Source organism: Trichosurus vulpecula, chromosome 6 (genome assembly GCF_011100635.1).
Source record: "Trichosurus vulpecula isolate mTriVul1 chromosome 6, mTriVul1.pri, whole genome shotgun sequence".
NCBI classification, from domain to species: Eukaryota; Metazoa; Chordata; class Mammalia; order Diprotodontia; family Phalangeridae; genus Trichosurus; species Trichosurus vulpecula.
In genome coordinates, this window is record NC_050578.1 from 211,705,855 (window position 1) to 211,723,964 (window position 18,110).

Genomic DNA, 18,110 nt, shown 5'->3' on the forward strand with positions numbered 1-18,110 from the left:
GATTCTTGGTATAATCTACTTCTCTATACCAAGTCTCAACTGTAATGTACAAACACAATTTTCATTTAAACCCCTGTATTCTAATCACTCTCAGATAATACAGCAGAAGAAATGGCACATTCAAATCTAATGCAACCATAAGTTTATCAGAATTCTTTATAAACCTAAGATGTTAAAAAGTCACCTATATGTTGAGAAGGGAGAGAACATTTTACCAGCATTACCTCTATTTTTCCATTTTCCTAACCCAAATGGGGTTTCTCTCATGATATGTAAGCCAAGCTCTCACCACAGCCTCTTGAAGTCTACGAGCCTATGGCCATGTCTGAGAAGCTAGCTGTCTCTTTAATCCCACCCTTCCCTTCTCCCCCAGAATTACCTTTTTTTCTGAGGGACTTGAAGCCTTAGACACCAAAGCTGCTTCAACAAGGCCTTGTTCAAGTAAGGAATCATACTTTATGCTCCTTTTCCTATTCCTTCTTGACTTATTTTCTAGTTTTTGTTCATTTTCTTCTGACTGGGACACATCTGGACCATTGTCTCCACAAATAGAAGATTCAAAGAGAGGTTTTCCATTCATGTAAGTTTTGGTGATCTTCAGTTTAATCTCAGGAGAGCCATTTTTGATAGGAGTAGTGTGAGGGGGTGTTCCAATTCCCTTTATTTCCTGGGATTCAAAACGCAGCTTGGCATCTTGAGCACCAGACTCCCCATTGAAGACACGAGAGGTTAGATCTTTCAATTTGTCAGCTGGAATGAATGGTAGAGCTTCATGGCCATTAAATTTTTGCATGACACCCTCTGGTAGGGTAGTAGAAATCTGGGCTTTGCTGAGGAACACCGAACATTCCCGATTGACTTCACAATTTTGAGTCTTCCCATTGGTATTCCCAAGGATCTCTGGAACTTGCTTCATTTTTCAGCTGACTTACAATTTTCTGAGTTGTTGATGGAGAATTTCTTTTAATACTAAAGTTCATTCAGTCCAGATACTTCCAATATTACAACACTATGGTTAAAAAAAAAAGGGCTTTTTTAGATCCTCAAATAAGTATCTTGACATTTTAATAAAAGCATTTGCTCACTTATTAGGTTTTATATTTTAATTTAGGATGCAGGTTGTGACAACTACAAAAAAGCAGTCAATAATATTAATACCAAAGGATTTTATAGATTCCTTTATTATGCTTAGTCTAAGATTATATTTCAAACTAGTCAAGTCAAGCCTCATTTATGTGCCTACTATAAGACACATACTGTGCCAAGTACTGAGGATACAAAGAAAGGCAGGCTTCCTGCCCTCAAGGACCTCATGAGCTAATGGAGGAGCCAACTCAAAACCAAATATGCACAAGCAAACTATATACAGGGTAAATTAAAGGTAGTTTTGAAGAGAAGGCATTATTAGTATTAACTGGGACCACGACAGGCTTCTTTCAAAAGGTGAGATTTCAGTTGAAATCTAGAAGAAACCACATTTATTATAAAAAGTCACATACATAATAAACCACATTTATTATGCAGTTACAATATAAATTATAACAAAATATTAATTAGCTAAAAATGCCTGAAATCTGATCCTCCTAGAATTAAGACCATTCCTACTTTAAGAACCAAACCATAGGGGAAGCTAGGTGGCACAGTGAGTACAGCACCAGCCCTGGAGTCAGGAGGACCTGAGTTCAAATCCGACCTCAGACACTTGACAGACACATGTACTAGCTGTGTGACCTTGGGCAAGTCACTTAACCCCAATTGCCCTGCCAAAAAGCAAAAAAAACAAAACAAAACAACCCATAATCATCCAGCCTTCCTTTCAAACCTACAATAAAAAAATAAAGTTTTATTTACTGTAAAAAAAAAAAAGTACGCACTGATTAACAAAAGCATTTTAATCAGAAACATTCTACTCTTATCTGGAAAAAAATTAATAATTGCTCATTTCCTGTAGAAGATGGAACTGTAGTTGGGACCAGCTTTATGATGACAGACAACAATACCTTAAAGAATTTATCAACACTTCAGTTAAGTGGTAAAGGTGGAGGATTTTATTTATTTTTTTAAACAATGTGCCCCTAAGAAGGAGTGGGGTGGGGTGGAGAATAAGCATTTATTAAATGCTTATTATGTACCAGGCAGTATACTAAGTGCTTTACAAATATTGTCTCATTAAGCAAGACAACTTACATTTTTACATAAGAAAGTCTGTAATAAACTTTTATACACTTGATCATACCAGAAAAATATATAACCTATAAAACCTACACACACACACACACACACACACACACACACACACAACCATAACCTAAAAAGAAAAAAAGCCTCCAATGACAGCATTGGATAGAACACCCATAGAAAACTTATGTGAGGACACAGACAAGAGTCACACAGGATGAAGTGTGGATATGAGTGCAATCCTTGAAGAGAATAAAATATCCACAACAACACTTTTAAGTACTGAGGTATATTTGAAGATAATTTCTAGGTCATTCTAAAATAGTCTAAGTTAAAACAAAACAAACAACAAAACAGAAAGATAACATTTATTTATTTGGGGCAGAAGGAGGTATAATTTCAGAGCTTGAAGGAGATTTTGGAAACTATAACACAAACCCAATGAAATGATTAATAGTGTTATGCAAATAGTGCCATATCTAGGAACCTTTTCTTTACTAAGAATCCAAGAATACCGAAGGCTTAGTAGGAAAAAGAAAGGCAGTGAAGCACACTAGAAAAAGTCCTGTTCTGAAATTCAGGAAACCCTGATTCTAGTCCTGGCTCTGTCACTAAAAATAATTACATAGTCTTGGGTAAACCACTTTATTTTGATCACTATCTCTCATTTCTGAAGACTGAGCAACTCTGCCTCAATACAAGTGACCGACAAGTCATCAACCATGATGTCACCATTCCTCTTCCAAAAAACAAAGGGCTAACAACATTTCTCTCTCCCCAAATCCAATTCACTCTCTCTCACAGCCCCCCATCCAATATGTTGCCAAAGCCTGTCAATTTCACCTTTGCAACATCTCTTCAATATGGCTACCCCTCCACCCACCCCCGCTCTTATCACCCCAAGTCTGGACCACTGCAATATGCTGGTAGTGGGTCTTCCTGCCTCAAGCCCCTCCCCTCTCCAATTCATCCTCCCTTCTGCCACTGAAGCGATTTTATTGAAATGCAGGTCTGATTATGTCATCCCCTAACTCAATAAACTCCAGTGGCTTCCTATCTGCTCCAGGACCAAATGCAAAATCATCTGGAATTCAAAGCCCTTCATAACCTAGCCTTCTCCTATCTTTCCAGTCTTCTTACATCTTTTCCTCCAGGCAAGTACTCTTCAATGCAATGACTCTAACCTCCTGGCTGTCCCACCAACAAGATACTGCATCTTTTGGCTCCAGGAATTTTCTGTGGCTGCCCAGATGCCTAGAATTTCCACCCTCCTCATCTCTGCCTTCCTAAGCTTTCTTTAGGTCTCAACTACAATCCCATCTTCCACAGGAAATCTTTCCCAACATCTATTAATTATTCCCTCTTTTAATTATTTCCTATTTATCCTATATATCCATGTTTTGCATATACTTGTTGGCTTGTTGTCTCCCCTATTTGACTTTGAGATCCTTGAAGGCAAGGATTGCTCGTGCCCTTTTTGTATCCACAGGGCTTAGACAGTGCCTGGCACACAGTAAGTGCTTAATAAATGTTTACTAACTGCTGGGCTAGTAGTAATGAACTAAGTTTATTATTCAATTCAAAACACAGACACATATAACTCCTATTAAAACAAAAATGAAAAAACATTAATGTTTCAGAAAAAACCCTATAAACCGCTATCTAGGCATGTACCAAAAATAGATAAAGGAAAGGGTGTGTGTGTGTGTGACAGAGAGAGACAGAGAGAGAGAGAGAGAGAGAGAGAGAGAGAGAGAGAATGTTCTTTGACAAACACTAGTATAGTTGACTCTTGTTTTCAAGGAGTTTGGGCAACTTAAAACCATCCATTTTCTTTGCCCAACTCTGACTTTTAGTATGGATTCTTATCACCAATCTTTGTCTCTTCTTCAAAAGGCAAAAATGTGTCAGCTGTAGTTACTGTTACATAATAACAAATCGACAAGATCACAAAGGATGAGAAGAAAACAGATGAAGGCTAAGCTGGCAACAAAAGTTTGGTTCCCAAAATGTAATACCCTCTTTTAAAATTATAGTTCCTAACCCTATACCTTTCAGGAAACACCACAGTTCTATACTTAGAGGTTATCAAGAGATTCTGTGAAGGTTGTGGTTAGCAATGACATGTGATACAGCATAACTTCACTAAACTAGTGGATTATTAGGCTAGGAAATCTTTCTTTTATCTTAGGTTTATCTTAATAAGTACAAATTATTTCCCATTTGTAAGTAAAACATTAGAGTAATATATCCAAAAGGCAAAAATTCAATAAAAATAGATCTTCAAAAACAGACTTACTGGAAAGAAAAAAAATATATTACTAGAACAAACATTTATTGAACACTGGCACTGTATTACACACCATGGGCAGCCTCTAAAGGCTTGTAGAGCAGCTTGCACTCAATAATTAGTACTACATTTTCTTCAATTGAAATATGATTCAAATATCTGCAAAATAAAGCTTTCAAACCTGAAGAATATAATTTAATAGATTTAGAGCTGGAAGCGACCTCAGAAATCATTATCCAGCATCTAACACAGAGCCATGTACTTAGCATGCATTTAAGCTCTGTTGAATGGAACTGAAAATTAGTATTTAATCAAAGACTATTATAACCATGCCAGAATACAATTTTTAAGAATTCTACAATTTTGCCTGCATTTATTAATGTTCACTCATAAAAAAACTTTAGGTGTAAGAACACTTGTAAATTACTGAAAAGTAATTAACATGACACAAGTGAAGCTGTTTTAAAAACACATATACTTCAGTATTTAAACAACTACAAAAGTATGCTTTGCCTTTGGGCATTTAGGGTATATTTACAATCTTCCAAAGGAGCTTCCAGTAGAAATGAAACTCTTTGAGGGCTGGGATGGTTTTTAGTTTTGTCTTTGTGAACCTTCTATACACTCCACCCTCAAGCATCTATTATATGCTTACTATGTGCTTAGGAACTTTGCACATACTAGGCATACAATCGAAAATAAGTCAAAATAAATTAAAAATAGTCACTTATCACAAAGCTTAAATAGATTAGGAGAAAAGGATATTTAAAATTTTGCCCTTTTAGGGGCAAATTAAAAAATTATTCAGTATGCTATTAAAGTAATAAATTGGAGAAATCATTTTTATATATGTCACTTGAAATCATTATATCTATTACCCCAGACTGGGGCTAGTCAAAAACAATAATCTACCAAAATGAAATTTCTTATACTTTCTTTGAACTAAGTCAAAGTCCTCAATGCCTAAATGACCAAAGTATTTTCTAATGGATTTTTTTCAAATCTATTAATCAAGCTAAAGATAAAAATCCTCTCTCAAAAAGGGTTTCAAAGTACCGTGTTTCCCCATGAATAAGACGCACCCTTTTTTAAAAAATCTGGGGCCTAAAAACTGGGTATATCTTATATCGTGGTTGTGGATTTTTTTACTTGCATTTCCCGCTTTTTCACGCTTGTTTTTGCACTCATTGTTGTATATTTTTTTTTAATAGGGGGAAGGCAGGGCAATAGGGGTTAAGTGACTTTCCCAAGGTCACACAACTAGAGTTGTATATTTTTTTACTTGCATTTCCTGCTTTTTCCACTTGTTTTCGAGCTCCTTGTTATGGATTTTTTTACTTGCATTTCCGCTTTTTCGCATTTGTTGTCTTTGCACTCATTGTTTCGCATTTGTTACCAGTATATTAGGTTACTTTTTGCAATGTTCTGCCCAGAAATGGTTCAGAAAAGATTTTCGTACAGTGCTGAACCCAAGTTAAAAGTGATCCAGTTTGCAAAAATGAATGGAAATAGTGCTACTGAGTGTAAGTTTGGTCCTCCCCCAACGTCAAAAACAATCCGAGACTGGCTATGGGAAGAAGAAACCCTACTGAAAACACCACGGCAGAAGAAGGCCATGGGAAGCAAGTCAGCAAAATGGTTTGATTTAGAGAGGGAATTGAAGATATGGATTGAAGAGCAAAGGGCAATTACAATTCCTGTGTCCACAAAGACGGTTCAGCATGAGGCAAGAAGAATTGCTGATGAAAAAGAAGTTACTGATTTCAAAGGAGGAAACAATTGGTGCTTCAGGTTCATGAAACAGAATAGACTGAGCATGCGTACATGCACCAGACTTGCCCAAAAGATACCTGAAAGCTATGAGCAGATAAATAAAACTTGAGTTCACTAACTTTATGTAATACATTTTTTTTCAAATTTCAGGCCCCAAAATTAAAGTGCGTCTTACACATGGGGAAATACGGTATGTTGACACTAGCTAGCTCTGAAAAGCTACCCATTTAGGCAAACTTCTGATCACTTGTCCCAAGACATATCATTGTCCTCAATTCTTTAACCAGGATTCAATTTCACATTAAGATGTAGTATATCCACAGTAGATAATGCACTCTGCCTGGAGTCAAAAAGGCCCAAGTTCAAATGTGCCCTGGGTTACTTACTAGCTGTGTGACCCTGGAAAGTGACTTGACACAGTTTGCCTCAGGCTATGTTTCAATATTATCCAAACTGATGAGGAGGTATGAGTCATTGAAGGTTTTAATGAAAGCAAGTTTGGTTATCAAAGTTGTACAATAGGAAAATTAATCTGGCATCTGTGTTTAGGATGGACTAGGTAAAAGACAATTCTCTCAAGAGGCTACTGTAAAAATTCAGCGCAACAGAAATGAAGGGCGGAATTAGAGCAGAGTAGGTGGATCTGAAAGAGAATATTCACAGATATTAAGGAGAATTAACAAAACATAGGAATAGAGATTTAGGAAGACAGAAATATAAAAAGTAATAGTTTTATTTTAGCAATGATTGATTGACTGATTGATTGGTGGTGCCCATGACAGAAGTAGTGAACAAGAAATGATTTTAAGAGAGAAGATGAGTTCAGCTGGGGAAATATTACATTTTTATTCTGGGTACAATTCAATAAACATTTGTCAAGCACTTACTATATACCAGTCACTGTGTTAGGCCCTGTGGATACAAACACAAAAAATAAATAAAAATCCCTGCTTCAAGAAGCTTACATTCTACTGGCATTTAAGGATTAGGAAAGGGGATTAGAATTTAAATACTGATTAGTAAATACAAAGTACATCCAAAATATATACAAAGTAATAGAACACCAAAGACAAAGCAACTTAGTAACTTAAATCCAAACGATTTATCGTGGCATTCTAAATGGTACATTGTTAAATGAATTTTTAAGATAACTTCTCACTCAAAAAGTATTTTTTAAAAACACTACAAGTACACCAACATCTGGTTTGAGAATAAATTAACCTATTACATTTATTGGTCTATAGCCTCTATTTTCTTATGAAATCTGAATAAGAATTCAATAGGTTTTACTCCTCAAAAGGGAACAATATATATAGCAGTATAGCAGCTAAGTGAAATAAATACCATTTAAATTAATAGCACATTGACAGGGTAATCACTAAACAGAGCTGTGACTCTAGGGAAGGAATCAGTAACTGTCGACTGCTAGGCAAAGCAGAACAGGGAAACTTATTTTATATAGGCGTTTCCATCGTAAATGAGTCCAATCTTCTAAAGATTGATAAAGGATTAACATGTCAAATATTACCTTTCAAAACCTATCTATAACTTGCTTGGGATGAAAAGATTTAGAGCTGGAGGGGACTTTAGAGATCATGTAGTCAAATGTCGTTGTTTTAGAGATGAGAGAATAGGTCTAGAGAGGTGACTGGCCAAAGGTCACAGAAATATTAGGTATTAAAACTGAGGTGCCTGTGTGACCTTAAGGCAAATCATCTCCCTTGACCTCAGTTTCCTCATTGACAAAAGAGGTTGGACTAGATGATTGCTTAGGTACCTTCAAGTTTTACATCATATGAACCTAAGTAACTTGCCCCAGGTCATATAAAAAAGAGCAGAGCTTTAAGTATTAATTACACTTTGCCATGATGCTAGTCCTTGGCTCCCTTCTTCAACTTCAGCTTCAAACTTAATGGCAGTAATTCTAAGGATCTAGAAAAACAAATATTTTATAAATCTAACATTACAATAAGGAAGAATGATGAAAAGCAAAGGGAAATAAAAACTAAATTCTAAGCACATCAGGAAATATAGCACTAAATATCTTCCATGTCAAAAACAATAATGCTTCATCTCTTTCTAAAATAAACAGGGAACTAAAGAAATTAACAGTTTGTTCAAAGATATGATCTTCATGTCTGAAAAATTATTTCACATTCTAGCTGTTCGGCTTCTGAGGTAGTAGCATGAGTAAAATAAACTGGTCACTCAACGAGCCCTAGAACAGAGATTCTTAACCATAAACTAAGTTCATAAATTAAGCCCATAAACTAAAAAAAACAAACAAAAAACCCTAATTGGCTTCCTTTTTAATCCTATGCATTTTACTCTGTGCATTTAAAACATTTTTTTTTTCTGAGATAGGGTCCATTGGCTTCACGAGACTTCCAGAAGAGTCCATGACACTAAAAAAAAAAAAAAAAGAACCCTTGCCCTACAGGGAATGGCATTCAGTTTGGTGAAAACGAAGTTTAAGAAGGCTTTTAAAGGAATACCTTTGTAGCCATTTTAATACAGGGCTCTATTTAAGAAACAATTGCCAAGTCCCAGGATAGAGGTATAAGAAGTGACTCACTGATGTGTTTTTTGATCAAATCTATTATGTGAAAAATTTCTACAAAACAGATATATTTCACTCTCAGAAGCCTCTAAACTATGTAAAAAGAACATCTGTTTCAGGATACAATATAGTCCAAGTATAAAGTATCTGTCAAAGTCTTAGTAGAGCACAATGAAAGAGGGTAGAAAGAGATGAACGTAGAATTACTCCTAAAATAAAGCAAAGTATAAAGTAATGCAAAATATTCCCTCATCTTTCACTACTAAATATTTACTTTGTAAGTATAATTTAAAGATGGGAAATAAAAATTGCTTCGAGTTTGTTACATCCTGCTGCTGTTTACTTTCTCAGAATATCAACAGAAACATAATCCAAGTTACAGGCACTCTGAAGCACTCCTTTAGATTATAGCTCTCATTTTCATAATGCTTTTAAGATTTCACATAGTTTCATAGATGTAGAGATGAGGCGACCTAAAGGCATCTAGCCAAAAATCTTAATTTACAGATGAGGAAACTAAGGCTTGGAAATTTTGGTCAAGTGACTGGCCTAAGGTGATACAAGTCATAAAAGTTGAAGAGACAGAAAGTGAACCCAGGTGCTCTGGCTCCAAATCTAGGGCTCTTTCACTGCATAATATTACATCTCCCTTTGATCTTTCTCTTTGTTTCAATAACTAAAAACAAGCAAACCAGTTTTTTGTGGTCCATAATTTTTCTTTCCAGCTTCAGGCCATGCTAAGCTTTAGTGTTCCTGACATTGTCTTTTATAGAACATGTTTTCGTCATCATTCTCTTTTGCCTACACTTGTTATTTTCTGTATACTTTTTTAAATAGGTTTAGCCCCTCACTGTAATATTTACGCTCTCTTCATTAACCAATGTTAGCTAATCAGAGTTGATTGGTTGGTTAATGAGTCCATTGTGACTCTTCAGACAACTTTCAAAATGTTTCCTTGCATCTTCAGTTTCATTTTTGAGAGCTTCCCATTCTCCTTGGGCCAACTTGCCCATAGAATTCTAGGCCTCAACACCTCCTAATTTCCTATCCAGAAGCACTCATTTTGGATTTCTTTGCCTTTGTCCACCATGACACTCCCCCCCACCTCCCCCTTCTTTTCCACTTTCTTTTGTATTGTCTTCACCTATTAGATTGCTAACTCCTCCAGGGCAGGAACTGTCTCTTTCATATTTGTATCCCCAACATTTAACACAGTACCTGGCACATAGCAGATGTTTAATACATGTTTATTGACTCTTGACCATGGAATCCTAAACTATCCTGTCTCTGGGTCCTATAAAATCTCCTTTCCCAGTCTAGGATGCTAGTCAAACTATGTCCAACTTTGTTTTTCTCCACAGCAGATCCTAAGACAAAATGGTCACTTTTATTAAAGTTCCCATCACTTTTATCTCAATTATTTTATTATTGGTGAGAATCAGGTCTAGTTGCTCTGCTTTGGTCAGTAAGAGCTCCCACAGATCCCTGAAAGTCCCCTTCACTACCAGATCATGCATATCTCTGTGCCAGGTTTCTTCTATCTGAGGTCCATGAACTTTAAAAAATATTTTAATAATTACATTTTAACATATTTGGTTTCCTTTCTGTTCCTAAGTATTTTATTTTATTCATTTAAAAAGATTATTCTGAGCAGGGGTCCATAGGTTTCACCAGACTGCCAAAGGGGAACACTGCACACACAAAAAGGTTAAAAACCCCTGCTCTATGTCATTAAAGTCTCTCTCCTACTTTCCACAAACCCAGAGACACATTCTCTACCTTTTACAAACTGTATGTTTCCACTTAAAAACAAATTAAACTAATTCATGAAATCTTTTTCCAATTATATCAATATGTCACTTGAATCTTATTTTGGAGGCTCTATGTGGAGGTAACCTACATCTAATTACTTTTGACAACTCCAATAGCATGTACTTGTTATTAGCCTTAACTACTAGGTGAAGTAATGTTTCCTTATGCCAAAATAATTTCTAGTTTGTTTTTTTCTTCCTTATATTCTAAGGATGTCTATCAATGATTCTTGCATACAAGTGTAAAATTCTTAAAATACTTCAAGGAAAAATAGAGACCAAAGACTTTGAGCTTGAATTCAGAAGTTACCAATGAATGAACCATGGACAAAGGTGATTCTTAAAATATCTCTGTCTCTTCTAAGCAAGACATACATAAAGATATCAAAGAGAAACTTGTAGCTGAATATTAGACTACTTCTTGGTATCCTAAAATCCAAGCTAAATGGGGAGAACAAGTTTAAAACAGTACCAATTTTAGGTACACATTCAAAACTATAAAATGGACCACACAACATTTGGAAATTATTCAAACAAAAACTTGTATAATATTAATGAAACACAGGGCTCATCATCCTATGACAGCCATATAAAAATTAATACTTCACACAAAAAGGAAGAAGAGGGCTGATAAACATCGTTAGAGCACATTAAAAAGAAGTAAAAAAAAACCCTAGAGAAACACTTTTGGAATAAGAAAACATCTCACCTAACAAAATCAAGAAGGATAACATCACTGAATTTGTCTAAAGTTAATGAAAGTGGCAATATGATAACAATGAAGCTGAGAACAAATAGCTGTAACATACAGTTTGCTTACGCAAATAAAGGGCTGGATGGTGACAATTCAGGACGAGGTCTATGTCACTAGAAAATACAAAAGAATTACACTTAAAGAACTCATACTTAATGGTCAATGTAAATTATACAAGGAAAAGGTAGAGATGGTCTATCACCACAGACTATAAAAATTTAGCACAAATCAAATACTTATGACAATACCTGGTGGCGAGGGTTAGACATCTCAAGTTCACTATCTTTAATGGACTGACAGATACTCGTGACCTCATTAGATTGTCAGCTCCTTGAGGGCAGGAATTATCTTTTATCTTTTTTTGATATCCATGGCACTTAGTACGGTGCCTGGCATATAGGTGCTTAATAAATGATTCTTGATGGACTCAAAATATAGTGGAGAATGCAACCAATAAATTGAACTGGAACGGGACTGTTATCACCAACCAAACTACTGTCTTTAATTATCAAGACCTTACATTCATTCATAGAAACTTAAGGACATTTTAAATAGATGTTGCCACACCAAATATCCAATCCTCAAAATAAATACAACAAAAAAGTTTTCAAAATATAGAAACCAAGCTGAGGAAATAAAAATCATGTGGGAACAAGATGAGATTCAGATTATATACCTATTGTTCTATCTGCTATAGGAATTTTACTGAATATGTACTTCTATCCTAAGACTTTAATTCAATTACAAAAGAAGTTATTTTATCTGTGAAAGTCTACTCAACAATGAACATAAAGGTAAAGCAGCAGGACAGTAACTTGTACTAGAATTTATACCTAAGTCCCATCAAAAAATGCTGAGAAGATAAAAACAATAGTAATGATAATTCTGTTAAAGATTCTATAATAACTTACTATTACTAGATTAAACTTCAAATTCCTCATTCTGTCATTTAAAGCTCTCCATGGTCTTTGCCTAGTTCTAAAGCTTATCTTCTACTCCCATCAGTCCTACTTCCTCACTGTTCCCAAACAAGGCAGGTTCATTGCCACCTAGAGCTCTCCTGCTGTTCCCTCCTACACCTTAGATTCAAATAGATTCAAAAATAGATTTAAATCCTAGTCAACATTCAAGAACCAGCTCAAGTTTACATCCATAGTTCTCTCAACTTCCCAACTTTCCAGTTTTCAGCACCACACATTTTAGTGCTTAAATATCTTTTGTTTCACAGATTGTGAGTTTAATGAAGTCTTTGCCTTATCTAATCTTTTTAACTCCAATGCCTAACACACAGCAGGTGCTTAATGTTTGTTGAATTAAATGTATCTATGTTGTAACCTCAAGACTAAGACCCTTGTGGACAAGGGATCAGAGCGGCTTCTTTTGAGTTCATTATAAGGACCAAGAATATTAAGAGCTTAATCCTTGATTTGAATGGCAATTAAGGAAAAAATTAAGTTGAGTCTAAACCATAAAAGATTTTATAAATAATATTTACCTCAGGTTTATTCTCATGAAAAGTAAGTACATAAAAAAGATGTAGGAAACCTTACCAAAGAAAGGTTTTTAAAGGCAAAACTTCTCAGGAATTATAATCATTAAAAAACTACAAATTTTATTCAGAGTTCAGTGATTATTCAGGGCTGTTTTTGAATTTTTTTCTAAAACTGATCTTAAAAACTGTTAAAAAAAATACTACTTGCTTTATGAAACTAGATCTCAGGAAATGTCAAAATATAGTACTACGCAACCTAAGCTTTGAATTACTTTATTACAAAAACAGGAACTCCAAGGACATTAAGAATTGAAATGAGACAATGTTCAAAGTATAAAAGTTGTCCAGGCTGTGGGAAGACAAACATGCAAATATATTATTGGTGGAGCTGTCACTTGAAATTATGCTAAAAAAAAGTTAACTACAATGTGCATACCCTTTGACTCAGAGATCCCACTGCTAGGCATGTGGATCAATAACAAAAAGGTCCCATATACAGCACTTTTTGTATCAGCAAAGAAAGAAAGTAGGTATCCACTGGCACCTAGTGGTGCAGTGGATAGAGCACAGGGCCAGGAGATAAGAAGACCTGAGAAATAATCGAGCCTCAGACATTTACTAGTTATGTGATCCTAGGCAAGTCATTTAACCTGTCTCAGTTTCTTCAACTGTAAAATAGGGATAACAGTTGTGCCTACCTCAAGTGTCATTTTGAGGATCAAATAAGATACTATTTATGAAGCTCTTAGCACAATGCCTGGCACATAACAGGCACTTAATAAATGCTTCTTCCTTCTCTTCCTTTCCTCCTCCTCCCCCTCAGTGACTGGGGAATGGTTAAATACATTGTGGAATGTTCATGTAATTTATATTACTGCACCATAAGGAATGACAAATATGAAGAATCAAATAAAGCTTGGAAAAACTTGCATGAATTGATGCAGAATAAGAATAAGAACCAAGAAAATAACGTATATGACAACAATGTAAACAAAAAAAACCCTGAATGCCTTATATTATAATGACTAAGGTTGGCCCTGAAGAAGAGCTAAGGAAATTTACTTCCTTACCTTCGCTGCAGAGGTAGGGGACTATAGGTACACTATACTGCACATGTTATCAGACACAGTTGATATGGTAGTTGCTTTTACTAAACCATTTTGTCTCTTCTTTCAATCTTAACACTATGTGTGAAGCATTGTGCTAGGTGCTAGAAATACAAATACAAAAAATGATATAATCCCCACTCTCTCAAGGAGCTAACTACAGTCTATTTGGGAAGATATATACATGAACATACAAAAAGCAGTTAGGAGTGGAAAGAAGAAAGGCACTTGGCACTTGAAATGCATCTGGAAGAGAGGTATTCTATGAGGCAGAGGTGAAGAGGGAGTACATTCTAGGCACAAGAAAAGCCAGTGCAAAGACTCAGATGTGGGAAATGGATTGGCTCCTGAGGAACACTGAGAAGACAAGTCTGGATAATCCACAGAATTGGAGAAAGGAATTAGTAATGTATAATGAGTGGGCTGGGGATAATGATAGATTGAGACAAAGTTGCAAAAGGCTTTAATAACCAGAGTTTACCTTGTATCCTAAAGACAACAGAGTGCCACTGGAATTTATTGAGTCACATGGTCATGGAAATCCACTTTGGAAATTGTGTGAAGAGATTTGATGAAACCACTGTAATAATTTAGGTGAGAAGTCATGAGAGCCTGAACTAAGGTGATAAGTAGAAAGAAGGGAATAGATATGAGAGGCTATAGAGGTAAAATGGCAACACTTGACAACCGACTGAACACGGGTACTGAGGGACAGTGAATGTAGAATAATGAAACTGCAAACCAGAGGAAGAATGAGGATAGGTGGGTTTTGTGGGAAAGATAATGAGTTCTGTTTTGGACATGTTGAGTACGTATTGTCTATGGCACATTCAGTTTGAAACGCCCGCTAGACGGTGCAACAGCACTGAAGCTCAAGAGAGAAACAGGCTCTCAGTCTGTGAGTCGCTTACATAGAAATGATCATCAAAACCCATGGAAGCTGATCAGGTAACCCAAAGAGTGTATAGGTCAGAGCTTTGAAGATATCCACAGTGAAAGCAATAATGTTCCATCAAAGGTGAACGAGAAAGAGCAAGAAGTACAAAGAGAACCAGGAAAGTAGTGTCATGGAAACCCAGACAGGAAAGAGTAGCCAAAAGGAGAGAGTAGTCAACAGTATCAAATGCAGAAGAAAGGTCAAGAAGAATAAGACCTGAGAAAATCTTTGTTACAAAAGACAGCTTCCTGGGTAGGGTACGGCAAGGGAAGTATATTCAGAATTGAATGTGATTAAAAAAATAAGGCAGTAAGAAAAATGTTTTTAAAATAGAGATTACATCGTTTAATCACCTTTAAAACACTGGTATTTCAAAAGAGGGAATGCATATATATGAAGAAATTTAGCTATATGAAGTCAAGTCTCAGTCAGATCTGAGGGATGGTACATGCAAATATGATTAAAATCTCTCTAAACCAATTTGTATATTCAAAGCCATAACTGACACAAGAAGTTAAGAAGTATCTATTCCAAATATGCAATAAAACTTTTCAGAAAATATGCATGGACCTAAGGGTCACGTAGCATACAGATACAACAAGACAATAAGAGGAAAAAAAAGTCTGCTCAATCCAAGCATAATAAATACAGATGTTATAGTAACAGAGGTCACTAGAAATTTCAAAATTACAGTAATTAAAGTCCAAGTTTAATACCCCCAAAATGCAAAATGAACAAAGTATATTCTAGGACGCAAAATGCAACTGGAAAGAAAGCTTAAGCAAAAAAAAAAAAGTCATAGGAAAAAATAAGATATCTCTTTGACACAGGTTGCTGAAAGGAGGGAGGGGGGAGAGAGGAAGGAAGGAAGGAAGGAAGGAAGAAAGGAAGGGAAGGAGGGAGGGAGGGAAGGAAATATGAAGAAAAAAGTCTTAGCAACAGTTACAGGTGTTTAAAATGGCATGGACTGCTGCGGGAAGGGAGAGGAGAAATGAGTTCTTAATCACTAGACATCCTCAAGCAGAGACTGGCTAAGCATTCTCTATATATGATGTAGATTTGGTATTCTGAGTAGGAATTAGACAAGATAACCACTGAGGTCCCTTTGCTAATCTGCAATTATATAATGCTTTATCAGAAAGCTCATAACTAGAAACAGAAAGAAAATGAAACAAAGGGATATGTTCCAAGGTCAATAAGAGTGACACAGTAGAAAAACATCATTACATGCTAACTAATATGTCACATATATCCCCAAACAAAATAGAATTGTATGGGAGGTGGGGACGAGAAGGGCAGGAGACTTAGTCTCCTAATCTACTTTAAAAAAAAAAGGATATTATTTGTTCTATCTACTTGACAATATTGTTGTGAGAAATACATATGCAAACCTTAACATGCTGTATTCACTTAAGTTATTACTGTAGCCAAATACAAATGTTAAAAGAAGAATGAGAACAGAAAAGCAAGAGCAGATACTGCATGTGGAACTGTTCTAATGTGAGGTGGGGACTCCAGGTTCTGGAATATGTCAAATAACACTGATCACAAGGAATAAGTCTCCAGCAGCTGTAGCCAGCCTAGAGAGACAGAGGATCATGGGATAGGGAAGAAAAACCACCCAGCTGTGGTTTGGACTGTCCTGTTTATATTCAACTAGGCAGGGACAAAAGCTCTGCAAGGAGCTATTTTTGTCTAGCTTAGTTCTAAGTGTCTTAGGTCCTACTGTCTTATGAAATCAGTTATCATCAAAATATACTGGGTGCCCAGACTACATGCAAACCACCAGGAATTCCTCAAGAAAAAGGAAAAAGTTGGTAGCAGCTAGTGCAACATTATTTGGAGACCAGCAGAAATGAGGCAGATTGCATACAATGGAGAGCAGTGAAAGTTAAGGTTGGATAGGTGGGGCCAGCTATAAATGAAGAGCTCCACAGTCTGCCTTCTACCTACCCACAAAAATGGAATTATTATTTTCAAAGAATGATAACAGCACCATCATTTTATGAATGAAGAAACCGAGGTCAATAGGATTGGAATAGACCTATATTTTCATTGGTATGGGTTATTCTGAAGTGACTAAATTTCCTCTACCAAGGATTAACACTTTCTCTTCAAATTTCATCTTACAGAACTGCCTAGGACACAGAAATGTCATATGACTTGCCTGGAGTCTCTAAACCAATATGCATCAGAGTGGGGGACTTGAACCCAGATCTTAACTCCAAGGCCTCTTTCTATTATGTTATCCCTATAAAGCATGCTACCTTTTTTTAAAAGAAGCATTTATGATTATCCAGCTTTCTTTTCAATGTCTAATTTTAAAAAAAAAACAATATTCCTTCATAACATATAAATGGTTTGAAGAGGTATTCCACTGAAGCAGCTATGACTAGTACAAAGATAATAAAGGCAGTTTAAGTAGTAAAAATATAGAAACACAAAGCAAAAAACCCAAATCCAGAAATGAGATTTACTTAGGCTTATTGCCTTACTCATCACTGGGATTTAAAAGTACTATTAGTGATGGAGAGGAAAGACCACCATATTTGTTTTGTATAATGCTTAAGCTTCAAATACCATGAAATACACCAAATTAAAATGACATCTTGAAAACAAATGCAGAGTTCATGAGCAAGATGGTAATTTTTCCAGTGAAAATTAAATGCTTTTAATAAGCAAAAACATACTTTTCAAAAAAAAGTGACATAAAGAGGACTGCTTTTAGCTTGTAACATTGTTTACTGAAATGCTAAGTGTCAATCATCTCACAAGAGAAACACTGGTGCTCCCTCTGTAGCTAACAACATTCTACTTGTAGATAAAGGTGGTAAGGATAATTTCCCATATATCTAAAGATCTTTACAACCAATTAATTGAAAAACTACAAACTTTATGGTTGCACTGCAAGGGGATAAAAGAAATAGGCACTGATGTTCATTTGGCTATATATGTATGTTGTTAGAACTGAGATGGAAAATTTCTTGCTTTGCAAACCTATTAATGGCAATGATTCGACATAAAATTTCAATATAATTGATGAATTTTCAAAAATGAAATTATCTAACATAGAGAATTGTTTTGGACTTTGATTTTGTGGAACTCATTCAACATCAGGACAAAATGCAGGTCCTAAAAGGAATACTTTAAAATGTATGTTTTCTCATGCATGCTTCATAATCACTTGCACTGAAAATATGAGTGACAGG

General features: G+C 35.6%; 1 protein-coding gene across 1 annotated transcript in view; it reads right to left on the minus strand.

Moving 5' to 3' along the window:
• The window catches only part of NSD2 (nuclear receptor binding SET domain protein 2), a 119,303-nt gene that overhangs the window by 76,937 nt on the left and 24,256 nt on the right, over positions 1-18,110 (minus strand). Inside the window, 2 exon segments of the mRNA XM_036763050.1 lie at positions 380-919; positions 921-1,009. Of these exon segments, the coding sequence (XP_036618945.1) occupies positions 380-919; positions 921-980 (600 nt within the window). The 5' untranslated portion in view covers positions 981-1,009.